The sequence below is a fragment of the Hypomesus transpacificus genome, chromosome 10, assembly GCF_021917145.1.
Source record: "Hypomesus transpacificus isolate Combined female chromosome 10, fHypTra1, whole genome shotgun sequence".
Classification (NCBI taxonomy): Eukaryota; Metazoa; Chordata; class Actinopteri; order Osmeriformes; family Osmeridae; genus Hypomesus; species Hypomesus transpacificus.
In genome coordinates, this window is record NC_061069.1 from 11380369 (window position 1) to 11402946 (window position 22578).

The 22578-nt window shown below is 46.2% G+C and overlaps 2 protein-coding genes across 5 annotated transcripts in view; one reads left to right on the forward strand and one right to left on the reverse strand.

Moving 5' to 3' along the window:
- On the reverse strand, positions 1 to 7725 carry adcyap1b (adenylate cyclase activating polypeptide 1b). 4 transcript variants are annotated; one of them, XM_047027309.1, is made up of 7 exons: positions 7608 to 7725; positions 4359 to 4463; positions 3150 to 3323; positions 2622 to 2726; positions 1431 to 1565; positions 990 to 1094; positions 1 to 339 (listed from the first exon to the last, which is right to left on the reverse strand). In XM_047027309.1, exons 2-7 carry the CDS (start codon positions 4406 to 4408, stop codon positions 156 to 158), a joined length of 753 nt encoding a protein of 250 aa, XP_046883265.1. In that variant the 5' UTR covers positions 4409 to 4463; positions 7608 to 7725; the 3' UTR covers positions 1 to 155. The 4 variants fall into 4 exon arrangements, with proteins under 4 accessions (XP_046883265.1, XP_046883267.1, XP_046883266.1 ...); XM_047027311.1 differs by lacking the exon at positions 4359 to 4463; XM_047027310.1 differs by lacking the exon at positions 990 to 1094 and having other exon boundaries at positions 7608 to 7723.
- Positions 6413 to 22578, forward strand: part of yes1 (YES proto-oncogene 1, Src family tyrosine kinase) — a 19449-nt gene continuing 3283 nt past the window's right edge. Inside the window, exons 1-11 of the mRNA XM_047027306.1 lie at positions 6413 to 6941; positions 13464 to 13751; positions 14425 to 14524; positions 15090 to 15188; positions 15707 to 15810; positions 15903 to 16052; positions 17062 to 17217; positions 19986 to 20165; positions 20331 to 20407; positions 21208 to 21361; positions 21738 to 21869. Of these exons, the coding sequence (XP_046883262.1) occupies positions 13472 to 13751; positions 14425 to 14524; positions 15090 to 15188; positions 15707 to 15810; positions 15903 to 16052; positions 17062 to 17217; positions 19986 to 20165; positions 20331 to 20407; positions 21208 to 21361; positions 21738 to 21869 (1432 nt within the window). The 5' untranslated portion in view covers positions 6413 to 6941; positions 13464 to 13471. The remainder of the gene's footprint in view (positions 6942 to 13463; positions 13752 to 14424; positions 14525 to 15089; positions 15189 to 15706; positions 15811 to 15902; positions 16053 to 17061; positions 17218 to 19985; positions 20166 to 20330; positions 20408 to 21207; positions 21362 to 21737; positions 21870 to 22578) is intronic.

Below are 22578 nucleotides of genomic sequence, written 5' to 3' on the forward strand. Positions count from 1 at the left end.
TTATTAAAATATTCATTTTAATGGCTTTACTTCATACATAAATACATGTTTAAAGAACACAGGCGCAATCCACTGTTTGGTCAGTTATATCAGAATGACTTTGATTTTACGATTGGATATATACACAGGAGGGCATTTTGGGCTCTCTAAAGACGCTACAAGTATGAAAGCCGACGTCCTTTGTTCCTAACTCTCTGTCTGTACCTTCTTCCCAGGACCGCTGCGAGGTACTTCTTGACTGCCATCTGTTTTCGGTAACGACTGTAGCTGTCAGTGAAGATCCCATCCGAATGTCTTTTGGATAACGGTTCCGACTCGTCTTCCATACTGGTCTCCTCCCTGCAAAACAAAAAAACATGTATTAGGTTATAGCTTATGATTCAATTTACAAAATTATTGCACCTGCCACGGGCACGTCTCATTGTCTATTGAATTTGACTGATTAAATTTAAACTATGAGTAATATAATTCAAAATGAGATAGGCCTATGCATATCTTTAATCTGTGAAAAATTACGCACAATCTAAATCTTTCGTTTATTGACGATGACAAATATTTAATAGAAATGAAGATGTAGCCATAAGATAACTGTTTAATTATTTATGCATAAACCTTAATGTATTCTGACGCGTGCGTCTCGCTTTTTCAACTGTGTTCTCGTACGGAATCAAAATCCTATAGGCTATCGATCAAAACAGGCCTATTGAGAGTAATCAAATATCAATCTCTTTTATTAAGCCTTCCTACGAAAACTTGTTTCCCTAATAGCCTCTGAAAAGACCAAGCAATCCTGGACGCTGAGACGCCACAACAAAGAACTAAAGAGTGACAAGATGACTTGTGGTCAGTTGAATGGGAAGAAAATAACGTATACACAAAAGGCACGAGACAATGGCACTTGCGAGAGACAACTTAAAGACACCTGAATTTACACGAAAGAGAACAAAAAATGATGATGGCAGGTAAACGCTTATAAGAAATGCCCTTACCCTACACGTATTGTCATCAGAGAATGCAGATATTGCCTCGCTGTTAACTGACCCAGGATCTCTCTCAAGGCTCTATCTAATTCTTCATCTGCGTGCCTCTCTGTTCTGAGATGATAAAACGCCAAACACATAGATCAGTGATCAGACTGGACAGAACGAGCAAATAGCCTAAATGTGCCCCTCGCATCTAAATGTAGCATCGCCTTCTTCGTCCTAGATTCGTCTAGATTGTTTTACACCCCCTCGTGTCTGTCTATCTATCTTTCAATCTATCTATCTATCTATCTATCTATCTATCTACTGAAATATGAAAATAACACTGAACAAATAACATGAGTAACTCTGAAAAACAAAGCAAGCAAACATTATCGCAAGACCCAAAAATTCATCCAAGTGCACCGCATAATAAAGTATATGGTTATAATTTTACAGTGTAGTTACCTCTTCTCTGGTGGGTAGTATAGCGTGTACACGTCGTCGTCTAAAGATGGGGGGCTTCGTATAGCAATTTGATCACTGTCAAAAGCCATGTCAGATAACGAATTTCCGTCTTCATCATATGCGTCGTTTTCAAGTCTGCAAAGCGAAAAGATGTGTCATTTATGTTTTCAGAAATGATTCTGATGAATCGGTGAAGTATATAAGCTAACTGCCAACATGATTTAAATGAAAACCAGATTACAAGACATTTTGCCTGTTAACATGATATAACCTTAGCTAAAGAATATATAAAACGCATTCTACTCTAGTTAGTATAGCAAAGAAAAAGCAGGGCTAAGCAGACTTCAGTTGAAAGTCTAGAACAGTTTAGAGCAGTTATAGTCTGGCCAAAGATAGGCTACAATTGAATTATTTCGTATGCTAGGCAACTTGTTACTCAACAATTTTATTTTAGACTACCATCAAACTACAAAATTCGCCAAGTATTTGGGCAATACTTGGGCAATACGTCTTTTGTGAACTGCGTGTTTCAAATAACAAATTTGACAATTTGGACTAAATAAGGACTATTATAGGCTATTAAAAAGACAGACTAAATGCAACGCATATTTCCGTAGCAAAATTGTTCAAATTAAAATAAGTCAATGTAAATATTCATATAAATTATTGATATGCTTCTAACTTTAAATAAATCAAGATAAATCTCAATATAACGAAGGAGTAACCCCATACGCTTGCCTCGCCTCTCTTTGGTGACGCCATTCTCCCGTCATCCCATGGGCTATCCGTTGCATTGACTGCGCTGCATTTTAATAAGGGGAGTTCTATATAGTGTCCCAGTGGACCGGTAGCGCTCTACGCCAACTACTCCCTTGTCATTTTCCATATTACCCAAGCATAATATGATGACAATTACAATACATTATTCTTCAAATGAATACGGAACGGGTCCATGGATTTAATAATGTGGTCCAAAAATATGTAAACTATAACCTATAGTGTGGGATGCATAAAAGCGCAAGCAAGCTAAGTAACCCTTTATGCTGCACAATGCAACCCTACGGTAAATTGTATTAATAATTTCAACAAAATTAGACATTTTGAGTTTAGTCTTTTATCAAACGCCCATTCTTCGTGCATTACCATAGTAGACAGGTTGAAGAGACCCATGGTGAACGTGATTGTACCTACCTAATCTTTGGGTAACTTAGTCCAATAGGGGCGCAGAAGACGCTGTAGTGCATTATGATTCCGTAGATGAGCAAGACTAAAGTCGCTCTACTAGACCTGGCCATGCTGTTGAAAGATGACAAACAAGAGGCAAAGTTAAACAGGTGAAACCGCTAATATTTCGCCTAAATGATTATGAACATGCTTGCAGATTCAATTACTAAAATATGTCACATTGCTTCCCCATTTATTTCCGTGTTTAATATACATTCATTCAAATATCCTCTTATCCACTTAAGAAAAAGAACGAGATGAAATATATCTACTACATCCAGTCCATTCCTTAAAAGTTTAGGAGTGTCAGATGCGACACCAAATCCACTTTCCTTGGCTACGAGGAGAGTCTGCAAGTAAAACCATACGCTGGTCTTCGCGTAAAATAATAAATTCCAAAACTTTAAGGAGGGTTCCTTCATAGAATATCTCCAACTAAACCCATTCCGGCAAAATGTGCCTGCATGTTCTGACAGACCGAATACAGCCACGTACCTAAAGCAGAGGAGGAAGAGGCTACTGCTGTTGGATGCGATCCGGGTGCGGCAAGTGCTGAGTGTGTGAGAGATGGATATCTTTCTCACGGCACCTCTTGCTGAAGCGCCTCCGCTGTTTCTTTGCTTGTCCCTCAGAATCTCAAACCTCTGCACTCTTATACACAATGTATGACTAGTCGTTTGAACAAACAAAAAACTCAATGAAAAGCAATGCCGTCCTTAGTCTACATGTCTTTGTTCTAAACTTTTTGCTCTGTGCTGTGATTGCCACGGATTTTTATCCATCTATCGTGAGCCTTGCCTTTTTTCAATAAGTCACATTAAGGATGCTATAGACGTCATCAAGCCTTCCTCCCGGAATACAATGGTACAGTTCCTTCCTCGTCGATGAACCCGTCAGACACATTCCCCACCCCCACCGCCCTCTCATAACAAGTTTACTTCTGAACTTCCATCTCTTTTACAGGAAAGATACAATATTTGCTAAGGTCACATGTTTTCTTTTTGGCACATTTATGCTTTTGGCACATTTTATACTTTATGGCAAAGTGTTTTCTCAGTTACCACGCAAAAGTAGGTCAGAGGTTTACATTATAGCAACCCCGGAGAAGTGAATTTGAGAACAGGTGGTCCATAGGCGTAAATTTAGGGTGGGACGGTAGGGACATGTCCCCACCAATGTTAGAAAAAATGTAATTGTCCACACCAATAATTGCGAGTCTAAACATATTTTTTCATTATTTTAACATGTTATGCTCCACAATTGGTTAACTCAAGATCAGCGTTACTCTTGATCGGCAGGAGAGCGCTGATCACAATGTGTAGCCCACCAGCCAGTCAACTAACAGTGGTCAGGTGAGCGTCGAAACGTGACTGTGAGAATAGATTTAATGATTGGCTTTTTGGCAAGCTACTCCTGTAAGGTAGACGTTAACATTGAGTGAATAATAAACGACAAATACACTCCTGTAGGCTATATAATTGTTGAACATGTAGCTCTATAGTGTTTCTAAAGTTAACGTGCCTTTGCTAGCTCTGGAACACAACTACGGAATAGTCTGCTTGCTAGCTTACGGACATTCGTCTTGAATGTAGACTATGCCGTAGTTGCGGTCGAAGCTATGCTAGCTAGTACCTGCAAACTTGTAGAATGATCTGTTAAGAATTTGGTAAAACAGTGTCCCCAAAATGTTCAAACCAAACCTACGCCCTTGGGTGGTACCAGCCGTAGCGACGGAAGGGAATTTTGATTCCCATCTCACAACGAACAACAGCAATTTGAAACTTGCGGGAACTGTCCAGTGATGCAGTGCTGAAATCAACATGAAAGGAGGGTTTCAGAATACTGGTTCATTTTCCAAATCACGTCTCACGGATAAGGGAATGTGTTGGAGATTGAGTCTGGATTGGTACATTCTGAAACGGGTCCAATAAAGACTATTTCTAACAACCTGAACCATCTGAAAAAGGTTCAATTTAACAGGTTCCATAGCCTAGTCTATATTCAGTGAATGAACTCTCTGGTTCGTTGGCAAGGATTATATGGAACCTTAAGGGCATCCACATTGCTATATTTTAATTAGGCTATTTAATATGTGAATATTAAATATATTACGATATTATTTAGTAGCCTTGGCTATTTTTTTTGTGTCTGGAAAATACATAGGCTATTATAACGAACAGGACCACACCATGACTTATGAGCTACTCTGTAATTATTAGATTTTGAATCTCTATCATACTTTGAAGTATTCGATCATTATGAATTAGGCTATTAATATAGGATATGTATGACAAAAATACATCTAACTGACTTTGTACGAGAGATGAGTAATACAATTTCAGAAAGCATTGTTTTAAGGTAGCCTATGTTCTATAGCCTTATTTTGTCTCTTGCCAGTCGACTTAAACAGCAGGCCTTACTTACACACCAAAGGATAATTGAAGAATTGTATTCCCTGCTGACAGAGAAAGATGCACGTCAGCGTTTTGTTTACTCTGACGCAAAATGACGAACACGCACAGTCATCGCGAGGGGGGCTCAACCCCAACTTTTGTTGCAGGCTACGTGATCATTTACCGAAGAACATGTGAGCTTGACAATACAAAATTCCAGCAGGCTACGTATAATTTTCAACGCTGATTAAATGGTGCCATCGTGTGGACAACGGTGGACTTGGCGTTGCCTTTAAAATTCGAAGAAACTCCTTTCTATCATACATTCACACAGACACAGTGAGAGAGAGAGAGAGAGAGAGAGAGAGAGAGAGAGAAAGAGAGAGAGAGAGAGTTTGACTGTTTCTCACGTGTATTTTAGGGTCTATTCAACATATTAAACAGATCAAACCATAACAATTAGGATGTCCTGAGCACAAGCTCTAGAAAATTTCCTCTTCGACTTCCTCTTCCACATAATATTTGCCACAGGACCTTCTCTCAGTCGGACACATTACAGATTATATCATTATTTTGTGTTTTTTATATTTATTAACAATAAACACAAAATATAACAAAACATATATACGGAATGTGTATGTCACTCCCATGAGCATGCGCAAAAGGAAAGGGACTTGAGGAGTAGTACATGGACCCAGTTTCTGCTCAGTCACAGAACTCTTTTAGTCTGACAGGCCAGCACGGAAGCCAGGACCAACATTTAGGTTACGTTTGAAGTTTTATTTATTTACATTAATAAGACCTCCATCTCCACATTTACACTTCCACCCAAAGCCAAATAGGCCTACGGGCGGCGTGGGACTGAACCCACGAAGCAATTTATACCAAAACAGCCTCCGTACGTCTGCAGATTATCGTAGAGGATGGCGAAGTTGAATCAATCCTTGAGTGGTTCTACCGTTCACACAGTTTTATAACTCACCGTGAGTCGGTGTTAGGGTAGCTTCCATGTTAGCCTCTATACTATGAAGCAATTTTGTTTAAGCTTTATAGTAGGCTTACTTACATTAATCAACATTCCAGTCTAAAATTATGTTTAGATTGTGGTCTTGGCTGTAAACTATACATTAAAATCTTATTATCAAATAAATGTTACTTTAGGCTGTAAGATCACACCTATGGGGTGTGCATGGTTCTATTTATTTCACAAAGAAAGGCCTTTCAAGTCTGTCGTTTGACTAGACTGAAAAATACCTATTTTAAAGTCTAGATGGCGCCATGACATCGTGTATTTTAGAACGGTGCAAAATAGTTGAATCCCTGCAATTTGATGTGCCACTCTATTTCGGGAAAATCATTCTCAATAATAAACCACCTAGCCTACTCTGCAGACTGATTTTGTAACAACAACAAAAAAACGGAGAGTAGTAGACTTAACAGCTGACTTATAGCTATACTTCGATGAGGCAGCCATATTGCTCTCGGGGCAAGTTGGCCAGAGAGGGGAACAGCAGCATTCACGATGGGGAGACGCTTTCCCCAACGCCTCGACAACTGTGCTTATCTATTGTTATGTGGCGTTCAATGCGATTTCACCGGTTCCGGTTCCCAAGTTTTAGGTTAGCCGGAGGTGATTTCTGATTTTGCCAGGCCGCTTTTTACACATTTGATACTTTAGAGACCTAGTCTGGACTTTATGTTTCAAGGATTTTGGAACATTTTGACAGAAGAATTTTCTGGAGTTTCAAGCACTCGGTATGGGACAGACCGATGTCTGAGATTTTACTTCATACACGGGAAGCGTTTGAGTTTCTGCTCGGCTTGTGGGCTAGCAAAGAGCAGTAAAGAACAGAAGACGTATGTAACTGCAAGAAAAGCAGGGTCCTTTTTTCAGGTAACAATCTAAAAGTACATTATTGGCGAGTCTGCCTATTTAAAGTCAAGTGGCAGCGAGGCCCTATGTAGCCTAGCCTACTTTGTGAAATCAAGGAAAAGTTGCGCGAATAGTGTTGAGTTCAAAGAGCGAAACAAAGTATCGAGTCGTGAGGTAATGTTCTGGTCAATATAATAGCTATAAATGAACAATTGCATAATTTAATCGACGTATGGGAACGTTATGTTAAGCCTGTTTTTTGCACGAATGTTATAAATTATACAAAATGTACGTTCCAGTAGCCTACTTTGCCCTTACAATTGTTGGAACTGCTCTTTTCAGTAGGGCCTATCCTTCTCGGTAGTGTTTTGACTTATTTGAAATCGTATTTTCTAATACTAGTCGTGAGCTGTTTAAATCCTGAACGTGAAGGGGCACTTGTGTGCACGTTCTTTGCCTGAATGAGAACACCAAACTTGTTACCCAACATGTGCTATTCGTGCTCTAGCATGTTTATTTGAAATCAAATACAGCCATTTTATGAGTCTTGCTCAACTTCGTGTTTTTAAATCTCATCCTAACTTTATGGATCTGTGTTTCCAATAAACATACGGTCGTATTGGCTCAGTACCCCGTTTATATACAACACGGTGGTGTTAAATAAGCATTATAAATTCAATGACATACATTTTGGTGTGTGGACATGCAACAATGCCACAGTAATCCGCCCATGGTAATCCTTCTGTGAGGACAGTCCCAGTCTACTGGATAGCCATACTATATCCCTCTGGACAGACACCCATGTCAGCTACACACAACTGGAAGGGGGAGGGGGAGGGGGGGGGGGGGGCCTGGGAAGGCTGTTCACAGACAAGTGAGGCACAGTGTTAGGGTGGCATTTGCAAAGCAACACACCACGCACCATATTGACCTCTGCACAGCACAAACTTGATCATCACATATAAGGGTACAACTGAAGTAGCCTAACTGTGATGTGAGGACACTGTCATACCGTTTGCTTTTAATTAAAAGAATAAACGTGTCAAGAGTTTGTATCTTGGTTGCATCCTCTTTTGTGGTTGTGAAGCTTAAGATAGAGAGAGGGTTTCTTTTGGTATGGTGATGATTCTCTCTCTTTCTCAGTGGTTTTAGCCTTTGTTGACCACAGCAGGTGGTTTCAGTGGCATGAATAGATTCGGAAGGAAGTTCTTCCCTCCCATCCCCCCTCTCTACTTATTGTGATTGGCAGGCAGTGGCAGGCTGCCATGGCGATAAGACCATACTGCACCAATAGAGAGTGTTCCAGTGCAATTGCAGAGGGACACTTTGGTCGAGTCTGCCAGCTATTCCCCATCCCTGTCTTTCCCTGTGTCTGCTGTTTACCAAACAAATCTCTGCTCCCTTGCTCTCAAGCGTACCCAAGCAAGGTCTTCCTGTTTCCCTGCTCCCACGACTGTATCTTTCATTCTCAGGCTCGTCCTTGACGCTTGCAAAATGTTTACAACCCGAGTCATTTTTTCAAAGCATGCGATTTGTAATTTCCACTCGTACCACTCGAGGATCACTTTCTGTGTTGAGCTGAACTCGTTTCGTGTGTGCTAGCAAGGCATATGTTTACAGGACCCATACTGAGTGAAATCAAGGGTTCCATGCCCTGACCGAAAGCATTTAAGTATTAGCTCAAAGGTGGCCTGGGCCCAACCCTGGCTGTGTGCTCTCCAAGGTTGCACCTTATCTGATTAACTGGAACGGGAATGTAGGCTGACAGTCATATGACATGTTATATCCTGTTGAGTGCTTTGGTCAATAGATATCCTCTGTAATTGCCCTACTGTCCATCTAATGGTACATGATCTGATGAACAATCACCATTTACAGATCAGTGTTTTGAGACCGATTTGTTGGGACTGCGAAGTTTCTTAGCACATGTGAGACTGGTATCCCATATACACAGAGTCAAAGGTTAGAATGGTTTAGAAACCAAATGTTATATGGGTCTGTAACACAAGCTCAGTTAGCACGTGACCCCCTAAGGGGGTTCAATGAAGTTTGATTTGCAGAGGAGTGCATTTAGGTTGCCATTAAAACCTTCTTCGGGATACTTCCAACGCTGACCCATATCTCTCCCTTTCCTTCCAGCATTCTCACTCACCGTCTTCTCTACATGGTGTTTGTCAAACCCTCTTCTCCCCAGAGGGTTTAGAAATGAGTACTGTCGTAGTATTGTGCCATGAGGTCCCTCTGACTTGCTCATTCGTACAATGACTCAATCAATTTCTCGCACATTCTCTCTTACATTTAGTCATTGACTCTTGACTCGTGGCTGATGTTGCCTGTCGAAGCTACAGGTTGAAAGGAGGATCAAATTAGCTGTTGCACCTGCTTGATATTTAGATTACGTTCATCCGTCCTCAGGTTAGGCCTTTCGTTTGTCTGCTTTCGTTAGCGTGTGTGTTGTTAGCGTTAGCATGTGTAGGGGTGTTTTAAAGGCAACACAGGAGACATCTCCCTGGACTGTACTTGCTCCACTCCCTTTGTGGAAAGCAGAACCTGGTTTGCAGTGGTTGGAGCACACGAAAGAGCTTCTGTCTGCAGCTCGGAAAGGGCAGAAATCATCTTTTGTCTGTCTGACAAGCTTTTCCAGAAATTGGCCTGTTGCATCCTTGTTATCGTTTCCTGTTATTATTGTAAAAGCTTTCGTAGAATAACTTTTTCGAGAGGGGGACAGGGACGGGATATGGACACCCACTTGTAACATGGAATGTAGAAACATCAAGACAACAGCGATCGTGGTGTCTCGAATGTAAAACCGTTGTCACGGCAACAACTTTGAGGCCAAGAGATCCAAGCCATGGGCTGGGGGGTTGAGTCCACCATCACGACATGGGACACATGTCAGCGGCAGTCCCTACACGGCTAGTTTAGTGTCCTCGCTGGTCCTCAACAGAGCCCTGTGTTGTCTGGAGTCACAACTGTCCCACTGGAGTCACAACCATCTCAGATCTACAAATATGCCTGTTTCCTTCTAAACAACAGAAGCTTTGTTTACGTTCGGAATAAATCATCAGTGTGGCTATGGAGTACGCCAAGAGAAATCCCCGAGCTGGCTCCGCAGACCACTCTGCCACAGGGCGTGTAAATGAGAGAAAAGCTGGTGGCAGTCCAGTGAGCTCGTGGGTTAAAAAGCAATTGGACAGGCCTGATCATGTGACATGGCTTTGGGCTCTCTCAAGCCTCAGTTCTATTCCTGGTCTTGTCAGCAGTACTCTGGTAGGCGAGTGTGCGCAGCCTGACTGAAACTGCTGTTTCCATATAGATGATGCGATAAGGACAGGCATTCATCGTGGTTGAAGCGAAAAAAAGCAATGCCTTTCGACGACTTCAATGTAACTGCGGGTTGTGTTTGGAAAGCTTGATTGCTCCGTTGCATTGTAATGGCGTATCATTTAGCAGACGCTTTCATCCAAAGCCATGCGCAGGAGGACTCGAAACATGCAACCTTCTTGATCTGCGAAGAAATGCTCTACCACTGAGCTACGCCCATCCCCGTCACGGTCACCCAGAAGAGGATCACTTGTGATGCAGCTTTCAGATCAGCTGAAACGTCTTGCCTGGTTAAGCAAGCCCTTATTACATTACATTTAGTCATTTAGCAGATGCTCTTATCCAGAGACGACTTACAGTAAGTACAGGGACATTCCCCCCGAGGCAAGTAGAGTGAAGTGCCTTGCCCAAGGACACGTTGTTTTACACGGGCAGGAATCGAACCTTCTGATTAATAGCCCGATTCCTTAACTGCTCAGCCATCTGACCCCATTAGTCACTTGTATGATCTTCACCGCCATCACCCCACCTCCCCCCCACCTCTCTCAAGCTCGTCCTCCTCTACGTTGTCTAGCCTCGTCAGGATTACCAGGTCAGCAACTCTAGTACGGATAACCAGCCCCAGACTGTAAATCGTCAGGGCGGAGGGATTGGTCACATGAATACCCTGCCAGCCAGACTCACCCTGGTCTGGTCTCCCTGTGGATTTCTCCGCGCTGTGTCCGATGTGTCGTTAGCATTTAGCGTTAGCGCTAAGTGGATGAAAAGCCTCAGGCGGTAGGCGGTGTCAGAGTTTGGGATCACGCAGTAGGGGGTGGGGTCAGGAAAAGGTTGTGGAGCGTGTGTGTGTGTGACGCCCTCCAGGTGCTGACTCGTTGAACACCCCTCAGCGTGGAACCTGTGGATGTCGCCTGTAGGCTTATCTTTGATGAGTCAGGAAAGATAATACTGTTGATCTCCAGCATAATGGCAGGAGCACCGTTCATTGCTGAATAGACGGCTCATGGTCTTTTGTCACCGGTGTGTAAAGAGTTAAGAAGTCCTATCTCTGGGCATTGTGAGCGTTCCAGTATCGGCCGTGTGTAGGATACGTGTGTCTGAGTGAGTGTAGACTGGGCTGGCTTCATTGTAGAAGTGTAAAAGAGGCCTATTGGTCCGTGATACCGATGTGTATATACTGTTAATGCTCTCTCTGCTCCGAGTGAGACAGAGCTGCTTTTGTAATGCCAACGAGCCACACATCTGTGGAGGGCCGTCCGTCTGCTGGCGCCTCTCTCTTCCTCTGTCTCTCTTTCCTCCTCTCTCTCTCTCTTCCTCTGTCTCTCTTTCCTCCTCTCTCTCTCTCTTCCTCTGTCTCTCTCTCCTCTTCCTCTCTCTCTCTCTCTCTCTCTCTCTCTCTCTCTCTCTTCCTCTCTCTCTCTCTCTCTCTCTCTCTCTTCCTCTTCCTCTTCCTCTGTCTCTCTCTCCTCCTCTCTCTCTCTTCCTCTTCCTCTGTCTCTCTCTCCTCCTCTCTCTCTCTTCCTCTCTCCTCTTTCTCTCTTTCTCTGTCTCTCTCTCCTCTCTCTATTTTCTTCTTCCTCTGTCTCTCTTTCTCTCTTCCTCTGTCTCTCTCTCTCCTCTCTCTGTCTCTCTCCTCCTCTCTCTCTCTCCTCCTCTCTCTCTCTCTCTCTCCCTCTCTCTCTCCCTGTCTCACACTCCCCTCCCTCTTCTGTCGATGCACATAAACAATGTCTCCCGTCTTCATGAGTCCCCTGTTCATTTTCTCTCTCACTTGTGGAGCTCCTCCTCTCCACTGCCGGCTGCTCCTCTCCCCTGCCGGCTGTTCCTGGCTCGTGGGAGCATCGGCTGGCGACAGCCAGAGAGAATACAAATCCGTCTCCAGAAAGCGGATCGATGGGCTGTATGGATCCCTGGTCTGTCTGGGTTTCCTAGTTTGTGTTCCTTGGCTCCTGTGAGCCCCCCCGGTCTCCCCTAGATCTGGGTGGCTCCTGTGAGCCCCCCCGGTCTCCCCTAGATCTGGGTGGCTCCTGTGAGCCCCCCCGGTCTCCCCTAGATCTGGGTGGCGCCTGTGAGCCCCCCCGGTCTCCCCTAGATCTGGGATCATTACAACGAAGAAGAAGCAGGAAGGAAGGAGGCATTTTGGCAGCATTTTCATTAAGGCCGTTAATTCTTCATTAGCGTCACCGAGATTTGGGTTGAAAGTAAAGCCATGCTCAATACTGGTAGTAAATCACTAGATCTATGTCCTTGCTGCTTTCTACACATGATACAGGCTCTTCAGAGAGGAGCTGGAGTTCCCCCTGGCTATCAGTCAGGAGAGGACTGAAGGCAAATGTTTGCTTTTGAGACCCTTTGATCTGTGAATGACTACAGCTCACCTCACCTATCAGCCCTCCGCTCAGCAATGTTGACTCCACTAGACCAGGTCATCAACTCTGTTGTTTTAAGTTTTCAGAAAGCTAGGACCAGGTTTTGCCTCTGTCTGTCTTCTAGCACGTTCCTTGCTTGGGCTTTCCCCTTTAAAGACACACACACACACTGTGATTGACCGCCTGTTCCCTAGCTTCATGCATGGTGTCTCCTGGGTTGGACACCTGTTTCTCCCAGGCCCCACATTCCTCTGTGATCTCTCTCACGCATGCGCCCACACACACCAGTCCTCTCTCTTACTCACTCACACTCACTCACACACACACACACACACACCCCCTCTGTCACGCACACTCACACTAGGTATTGGAGGGGCTCCCCTGTGTGGAAACATGAATGAGAACATGAACTGGCTTGCAGATTATGTTTTTGGCTTGGACAGTACACACACACACCTACACACACACGTTAGATTAAACAAGCTTTGGGAGGGGGTTCCACTCTCCATTCAACAGGGAAGGGCTTGTCCTGGTCGTCATACGTGTGTCAGCCAGGGAGAGACCTCCTTATCAGGATGGAGAGCACATCTCTGGAGGGTGGAACATGATATCTGTGGTCCAGTCAAGCCACTCTTGTTTGAAGGGGAACTTTAGGCATGTGACTCTTGTAGCCTTGCATCAAATCTTTTTTTTCAACATGGGGAGGGTCTTTCTGATCTTAAAATGCTCCAAGCGTGCAAGATATAATGAATAGTGATTGCTGAAAGCAGTTTCGAACCATGTCCACTGCTGTACAGTTGGAGCTGCTTTAGTTGACTAACAAAGCCGGCTAACATCTCTCTCTCTCCAGACGTGACGATGGGTTGTGTCAAGAGCAAAGAAGACAAGGGCCCCGCGCTCAAGTACCGTCCGGAGAACTCTGCCTCCACGCCACAGCACGGACACATGGGTCACTACGGGCCCGACCCCACCCTCATGGGCCTGTCACCCGGCCTCAAGGGGCCCGGCAGCGGATACCACCCCGCCCCCGGCCTCACGCCCTTCGGGGGCGCGTCCTCCATCATGACGCCGTTCGGCGGCGCCTCGTCCTCCTTCGCCTCGGTCACGGTCAGCAGCCCCTTTCCCGGCGTGGTCACAGGTGAGATCAGGACCCGCGGGGGATTGTGGGGGATGTAGGCGGATCGGCAGCCGTCCCATCTCTTCACGCGAGGCATTTGATGTGCACGTCTGCTGAAGGAGTCCTGTGGGGAAAAACAACCTATTTAGCTGCCAAGTCGTCACACTAGCACCGTGTAGCGAGGCAGAGCAGGCGAAACTTGTGCAATGATTGTGATGTAGCACCACCTCTCGCTTGTGTGTTGGATGCCTGTAGTGTTCAGGGCTCGTAATCCCCCCCCCCCCCCCCCCCCCTCTCTGGGCTCCTCACTCTGTGATAATCTAATCTCACGAGGCTGTTTAGATATAATCCTGCCCCAGTCAATTTCCTCCCGCGCATAAACCCGTCCGTCTGGGCCTGTCTGTTCTGCGCTGTGTCACTCCTCAGATCTGGCATCAACACTTCTCCCAGACCAGCTCTTCATTATCTAAGTTCTTGAGTTAGATTGGTGTAGTCAGCTAGTTTGGGATCCCTACCCACTCATTGTGTTCCTTCATCAAAGAAAAAGCAGACACGCTTAGCGGAGGAGCACTTGAACCAATCCAGTTTTCTTGTCAGTCAAGTGTCATGTGAAGTGTCAGATGTGATATCCCACACAGAGAAGGCCTATTTGATTTGCCCACCGGTAGCTCCTAACCCTTGTCATTCTTTGAAGGCGGCGTGACCTTCTTCGTGGCGCTGTACGACTATGAGGCAAGGACGTCGGATGACCTGTCTTTCAAGAAAGGAGACCGCTTTCAAATCATCAACAACACGTGAGTGCATGTTGCCACAGTTTCGTGTCATTGATTTATTTTACCAGTTGTTCGTGTCAGTTTCCCAAAAAACAGTTGAACGTGCTTCTGCGTTGTTGCACAACATGGGCTGGACTGGCCTGGTTTTGTGTGTGTGTGTTTGTGAGAGCTAATCCCTCATTGTATTGCAGCCTTAATATGGATACTGAAATCTGTCTAGGGTTAATGTATCCTTCTAATGGACCATCTGGTTAAGCCCTCAACTCAGATCACAGCAGAAAGTGCTGCTGCCCTCTGCTCGTTAAACTTCCATGCACCAGGAGTCACGCATCAACACCCCCCCCCCCCCCCCCCCCGTCTCCAACCAGGGTTTTACTGAGACGTTTCATCTGCTTCTGATACACAGTTTCGATTGGACTAAAATGAAGATACCCCTGGCATTTCTTTCTGTGTAATCGAGATGTGTTTGCAGTTCTATGGAACATAGATGTTTGGGTATTGCTTGACGTTCCCAGTCTGTCCAGGGAAGGGCGTGTATGTAGGGTAGTCTAACGCTGTGGTCTTCTGTGGTCTGTGTTCCCCTCAGGGAGGGAGACTGGTGGGAAGCCCGCTCCATCAACACTGGCAACAAGGGCTACATCCCCAGTAACTACGTCGCTCCTGCCGACTCCATCCAAGCAGAGGAGTAAGACTGGCTCACTCCCATCCTCTGCTTCTCTCTCCTCACCCTCCCTATGTCAACCCCCTCCCTTCCTCTCCTGTCTTTATCCTCCCTCGCGGAAGCAGCTCTGTTAGTCCCAGCTAGCGGAGCGCTAATTAAGACAGCATGACAGCGGGTCACACACTGACTAGACTTCCAGGAGCACATGACAGGCTGGGACAATAAGCCCACATTGTCACTTAAGAAGAGATGACATTCCTGTAGTCCAAAAACACAACCTGGGTGACATTTATTTAATGGGATGTGCTGGTTTTAGACAGATTGTTTTCCTTGTTCTCAGTGACCCATGTTTGCTGACTGGCTAACAACTCCACCAGGTGTATGTAATTACAACTGATAGCGTATACTGTGGGAATGTGCAGAGTATAAAGTTGTTTGGCACCATACAAACCAGAATTCTTTATTTTTTCAGCCAATGGCAGTGTTCCTTCACTTCAGTTGTAGTTCAAGAGCTTATACCTAATGTTGTTTTTTTTTGCCAGATGGTATTTCGGTAAAATGGGTCGCAAAGACGCGGAGCGACTTCTCCTGGTACCAGGAAACCAGCGAGGCACTTACCTGGCACGAGAGAGTGAGACCACCAAAGGTGAGGAGCATGCGTGCTCATCATAACACACACACACACACTCAACAAACCACGCGGAGCCTAACCCTACCTTTTGGTTTCCTGTGCGCCAGGTGCCTATTCCCTGTCCATCCGGGACTGGGACGACATGAAGGGAGACAACGTGAAACACTACAAGATCCGCAAGCTGGATAACGGGGGCTACTACATCACCACGCGTGCCCAGTTTGAGAACCTGCAGAAACTGGTGAAACACTACACAGGTATGCAGCCAGGCAGCTGCCCCCCCCCCCCCCCACACACACACACACACACACACACGCACACACACATGTACACGCACACACACAGTGTAGTTAGCTCTTCAGCTGTGAACAATAGCTGTGTGCACATTCCATGTCCAAGCGCCTCACATGGAACGTGTTATTAGTGTGGTGTGCATGCTGCGTGTGTTGTCCCAGACTCTAGATTACACGGTGTGCAAGCGTATTATGGTCCTAGGTCTCTGATTAGTCGACATTGTCAACAACATTACAGCGTTGGGAGACCAGCTAGATTGTTATGTTACCCATGGTTATTTTGTCCTTCGCCCATGCATGGCAGGTATGATTCATGTAGGTAGGTAATATACAAGATTCAATAACTATTTGGAAAATGTTGTCCATTTCCATTGTAGTTTTTGGCAAGTATGTAGTTGTGTTGTGGCAGTAACGGTGTTAGATGGTGATCCATCGATGCTATTTACCAGCAAACATTTAATGAACAGTTTGATAACAGAATGGCAGTTGACCTCTTCAGCATCTATAGATCAACAGAGGATAGGTATAGCTCAGTGGTTAGAGCATTTGGCTGCAGATCAAGCGTTTGCGGTTCAAATCCCCATTTGTATGTTGCTTTCGATAAGAGCATCTGCAGCTAAATGAACACATTATTCTTACTGTTATTAGAGATTGTAGAGAGTAGTGATTCTTAGTACTGGGCACACATTCAGCCATAGATACAGATGCAGTCTCCTCCGTCACATCATCTCAGACCGCGGAGCCGTGGGTGCCCGCAGAGAAAGCTCAGGGCTTTCTCTGCTGTCGAGGGAGAGACTTCTGTAGATTTGAGACACAAATGTATTATCACACTAGGGAGGTAGCTGGCAGTCCCTCTGGGCTGTGTTTATGCAGAAGAAAAAAGGGCAAATGGATGTCGAAACACGGATATGCAGGGTGTGTAAGGACCTTTGGACGGTGGACGACACTGACGTGTGTGTGTGTGTGGTTCCAGAGCATGCCGACGGGCTGTGCTACAGGCTGACAGTGGTGTGTCCCACGGTGAAGCCTCAGACCCAGGGCCTGTCCAAGGATGCCTGGGAGATCCCCCGGGACTCCCTCCGTCTGGAGCTGAAGCTGGGCCAGGGCTGCTTCGGAGAGGTCTGGATGGGTAAGGCCACGCCTCCACGTGCACACACACAGCCTGACGAGCGCCTCCTGCCTCACGCTCCCTCTGTCGTCAGGCCTCCTCCTGCCTCATGCTCCCTCTGTCGTCAGGCCTCCACCTGCCTCACGCTCCCTCTGTCGTCAGGCCTTCTCCTGCCTCACGCTCCCTCTGTCGTCAGGCCTCCTCCTGCCTCACGCTCCCTCTGTCGTCAGGCCTCCTCCTGCCTCACGCTCCCTCTGTCGTCAGGCCTCCTCCTGCCTCACGCTCCCTCTGTCGTCAGGCCTCCTCCTGCCTCACGCTCCCTCTGTCGTCAGGCCTCCTCCTGCCTCACGCTCCCTCTGTCGTCAGTAGGGATGGGCATTCGACTAAATTGTCTTAATCGATCGTCGGGAGAATTAACGATCGATTTTCGATTAATCATTAACATTTTTATATTAAAATTCACAATTTATAGGCTATATTAAAATGCAGTGAAAATAGAAAAAACACAGCGTGTTTCCGCATTGAGATCTGTAGTGTAAAGGGCCCTATTATCGTCCACTCTAAATCTCCAACGTTCGGGGCCCCATTATCGTCCACAACCGTTTCTTCCGTTAATTTCTTAAAGAAAATATGCAGCAGCAACGAAAGAAAGTAACTCATCGATATGTACACATCTTATTATGATGTACACCAAATTACAGCTTCTTACTTCGAGATTTGAGTGTGTAAATACGCTCTCAAACCGTGTGTGTAGCATATGCCTTCCGCAGCGTCAAACTGACAATTCTCCATTGAAAGTGGTTGGGTGGACGATAATGGGACCCCCTGGCTAACTGCTAAAATCAGGAAAGTAACATTTCTAGGCATATCCGGATTGGATTTCAATACAGGAATGTTATAATATAGGTGTGTATCTATATATTAAAGTATAATGCTGTGACATAGGCCTAACGTTTTTAATTTGTAGTATAACGACATTTTGGTAACATTGCTAACGAGAGTCGAGAACTAGGTGGACGATAATGGGACCCCTTACTAGGTATTACAAGAAAAACAACTATTTCTGTAACTCCTAGAAGCGGAGCCGACAGCTAGAAGCCTGTGTTCAAACACAACTGACCCTCGTTTTTTTCCGGCTAATTAACAAAGCTTCATAAAAACCTTCGCCCTCAACAATACTTAAGGGTAGCATATCCATCTCGATGGACTTACAGATCCGTTGGGTAATTTTCTCTGCTCGTTGTGCATCGTAGCGCCTCCGTGCTAGCACCAAGAGCAGGATGCACCGCCACTACCCAGGGTCGGATGTACGTTCTTCAAGTGGTGCATCATTTGAGTCGTGGAGGAGTTGTATTTATACTCAGCTTTGCAGTGTTGGCATTGAACAAAGGAATTTTTTAGTCAATATGGTCTCACGCTACACTTCGCCGTGACCTCTTCATATTTACTTTTGAAGTAGCTACATGGAAACTCGCCGGTAATTGAGTAGGCCTGTGGCGTTTTTTTCCAAACATTGGTTTCATTTGGTAAAATGTTTAGCTAATTGCTGCCACATAACGAAATCCATTGCAATCCTTCAAGACTCACACTACGCAACAGAACACGCATTAGTTTTATCGATGAACAAATAATGTTATCGACTAAATTCTTAATGATCGATAATCGATCGTCGATTAATTATGCCCATCCCTAGTCGTCAGGCCTCCTCCTGCCTCACGCTCCCTCTGTCGTCAGGCCTCCTCCTGCCTCACGCTCCCTCTGTCGTCAGGCCTCCTCCTGCCTCACGCTCCCTCTGTCGTCAGGCCTCCTCCTGCCTCACGCTCCCTCTGTCGTCAGGCCTCCTCCTGCCTCACGCTCCCCTCTGTCGTCAGGCCTCCTCCTGCCTCACGCTCCCTCTGTCGTCAGGCCTCCTCCTGCCTCACGCTCCCTCTGTCGTCAGGCCTTCACCTGCTGCACGTCCCAACCTGCCGCACGTTCCAACCTGCCCTGCTCCCAGCCTGCAATCCAGGAATTCTTTCTTTCTTTCTCTCCCTCCTTTCTTTGGTGTCATCCTTTTTTCTTTTGAATCTCTCTCCCTCCCTCCCCTCCCTCTCTCTCTCTCTCTCTCTCTCTCTCTCTCTCTCTCTCTCTCTCTCTCTCTCTCCCCTCTCTCTCTCTCTCTCCCCCCCCCCTCTCTCTCTCCTCCCCCTCTCTCTCTCTCTCTCTCCCCCTCTCTCTCTCTCTCCCCCTCTCTCTCTCTCTCTCTCTCTCTCTCTCTCTCTCTCTCTCTCTCTCTCTCTCTCTCTCCCCCACTCTCTCTCTCTCTCCCTCTCTCTCTTCCTCTTTTCTTTCTTTTTGTCTTTTCTGTTCTTTTTGTTCATTCTGTAACTTATCTTTCTTTGTGTAGTCCATGGTTTTTCATGCGTTGGAGTCTTACATCAGTCATATTTTGTACTGGTTAGTCACACGTTGTTCAGTGTGATTCATTGATGACGGTAAATCTGTTTGTATAAGCTTTGTTTGTATAAGTGACCACGGAGGAGTAAATGATTTATTTTTAAGGGTACTCAAATAGAGGACAGAATGAAGTCATATCCGGCTGTCTTGTAAGCTGCTGAAAACTTTCAAAGTTAACACTGAATTCACTCAAGGAATTCTCTTGTTACTAATAGCTGAACTGTTTTGCACGGTACAAATACAAACATTTCATGAACGTCTATCCCGCCCCGCTTTTGTTCAGCTACATTTAACTGTGTCACAATTGCCACACCAACCACATTAAAGCCTGTTCCGTCCTCCTTTCTGATCAGGCACGTGGAACGGCACCACCAAGGTGGCCATCAAGACCCTGAAGACGGGCACCATGTCCCCCGAGGCCTTCCTGCAGGAGGCCCAGATCATGAAGAAGCTGCGGCACGACAAGCTGGTGCCGCTCTACGCCGTGGTGTCGGAGGAGCCCATCTACATCGTCACAGAGTACATGGCCAAAGGTACAGCAACACACACACACACACCATCCATGGTTCGCGTGGTTGGCCTGATATTTAATGAGAAACATAACAATCCATCGACCTATCCAGAAATGATATCCGTAATAGCTCAGTATGGATTGGAATTTCCCTCCTTGAGTGTTTTCTGCCGTGTCGTTCTTGCAGGGAGTTTGCTGGATTTCCTGAAGGAAGGAGATGGTAAATTCCTCAAGCTGCCCCAGCTGGTGGACATGGCTGCGCAGGTAAACTCAGCTCACTGCTGGAGGAGCTTAGAGCAACTCTAAATACAGCTGACAGGTTACATGCAGTGTGTGTGTGTGTCAGGCTTGCTGGTGCCGTCTGTGAGTCAGTCACAGTTGCCCGTATGGCTGTCATATTTATTTGATATTGGGGTTGACATCTTTACACATCACACACACACACACACACGCTCTCACACACCCCCTGTGTGCGCCGCTCTTCCTACTTTCCTGCTTATTGCCTGCAGCACTTAAACAGCACTCCTCGGGGGACGCTAACAGCTAGGATGTCAACCGCACAATGAGCACTTAATGCTCGCTCTCTCGCTCTCAGCAGAATAGAAAAGTGTTTGAGATGTTGTCAGGCTTCCAGAGCTTTTGCAGCTCCCACATCAACATGCCAGTCCCAGTCACACCATCCACACACACACACACAGTCCCATCCACACACACACACACACACACAGTTCCATCCACACCAGCCACACACACACAGTCCCATCCACACCAGTCACACACACACACAGCTGACTGTCACTCTACACCAAACTGGATTTTTTTTATCTTGAGACCAGAAGCTTCTCAGAGAAAAAATTGGACTTTGACTCAGAAAAACATTGACCAGGAGCAGGAAACCCTTGCTTAAAGTGAGCCCTGTGACATTTGGAGGCTTGCTCAGTCCAATCATCTCCTGGTGCAGCTTAACACAGTCCCTGTCCCTCCCTGTGTGTGTGTGTCTGTGTGTGTGTGTGTGTGTGTGGTGTGTGTGTGTGTGTGTGTGTGTGTGCCCTGCCCTGGCCCAGATTGCAGACGGCATGGCCTTTATCGAGAGGATGAACTACATCCACCGAGACCTGCGAGCGGCCAACATCCTGGTGGCAGACAATCTGGTGTGCAAGATCGCTGACTTTGGTCTGGCTAGGCTGATCGAGGACAACGAGTACACGGCCAGACAAGGTGAGCTTCCCTGGCTCCTGTCCCACGCACGCCTGTCACACATGCACCACGTGCATCTGCAGGGTCTCATGTTCCTCACCCGGTGGGTCCTCATTAAACACAAAGACACTTACTAGCTGTGTGGTATCGAGAAATTGACTGCAGATGAAATCAAATAGCCCTTTTTACAAGCAGTGTCAGTGAGGGCTTCACATATGACAAAAGATCACAGGTTCAAATCCCCAACCACCTCTTCATCACTTTTGATAAAAGTGTGCTAAATAGCACAATATAGATAGACATATATCTATCGCAATTGCTGCATATAATAGCATAAGTAAGAGTACCAGGCTGTTCATACAGGTTGGTCAGCGTCTGTGTTTTGGCCCCCCTGCAGGAGCCAAGTTCCCCATCAAGTGGACCGCTCCTGAGGCAGCGCTGTACGGCAAGTTCACCATCAAGTCTGACGTGTGGTCCTTCGGCATCCTGCTCACCGAGCTGGTCACCAAGGGGAGGGTGCCCTACCCAGGTAAACACAGGCAGAGACACCGTGGTGTCCATACGGGGCGGTGTTCCACCACCACAACCTGTCAAACCTGCTGTCTTTAGGACTGGAAAAGGGAATAGGAGATTCAGTCAACACAGATGGCCCTTGGTAACGTGAAAAAGGTATCTTCCTGTGTGTGGTTTGGCTCCTGCCACCTGTGTCACCTCACCCCTGCCCCCTGCTGGGTCAGTGGGATACTGCGGGGGGGGGACTGTCTTGACATGAATCCAGAGACAGGCCCTGATTAGAACCATCTGGCAGACTCAGTCTTCAGGGCTGCATTCCATTCCAAAAAGCAGCCCCCTTCCCTGTGTCCTAAATCACTTCCTGTTTTGGAGACCCCGGGGTCAGCGAAGCATAACAGGCACTTTTCCTGCTCTCCTCCGCCCTGTTGATAACATCTCACTCCACTCCGCTCCCATCTGACCCGCTGAGAGGTGTGGAAAGGGCTTGTGGAGGGTGTTTTTATGAATGGAACACGCCCCCGGTCTATGAGGGTTTTGCCATCTGCCCTCTGTGGGCTCTTCTGATTGGCTGGTAAGCTCTTTGGTGTGAGAGGGGCGCTCCATATCCGGTAATGGGGGTGGGCTCGAGCCCCCCCTGGTCTTGGAGGTTTGATTCATGGAGCTTTTAAAGACTCTCGTTACCTCTCTTGCTGATGACACAAGTTCGATTTGTGGGATTATTATTA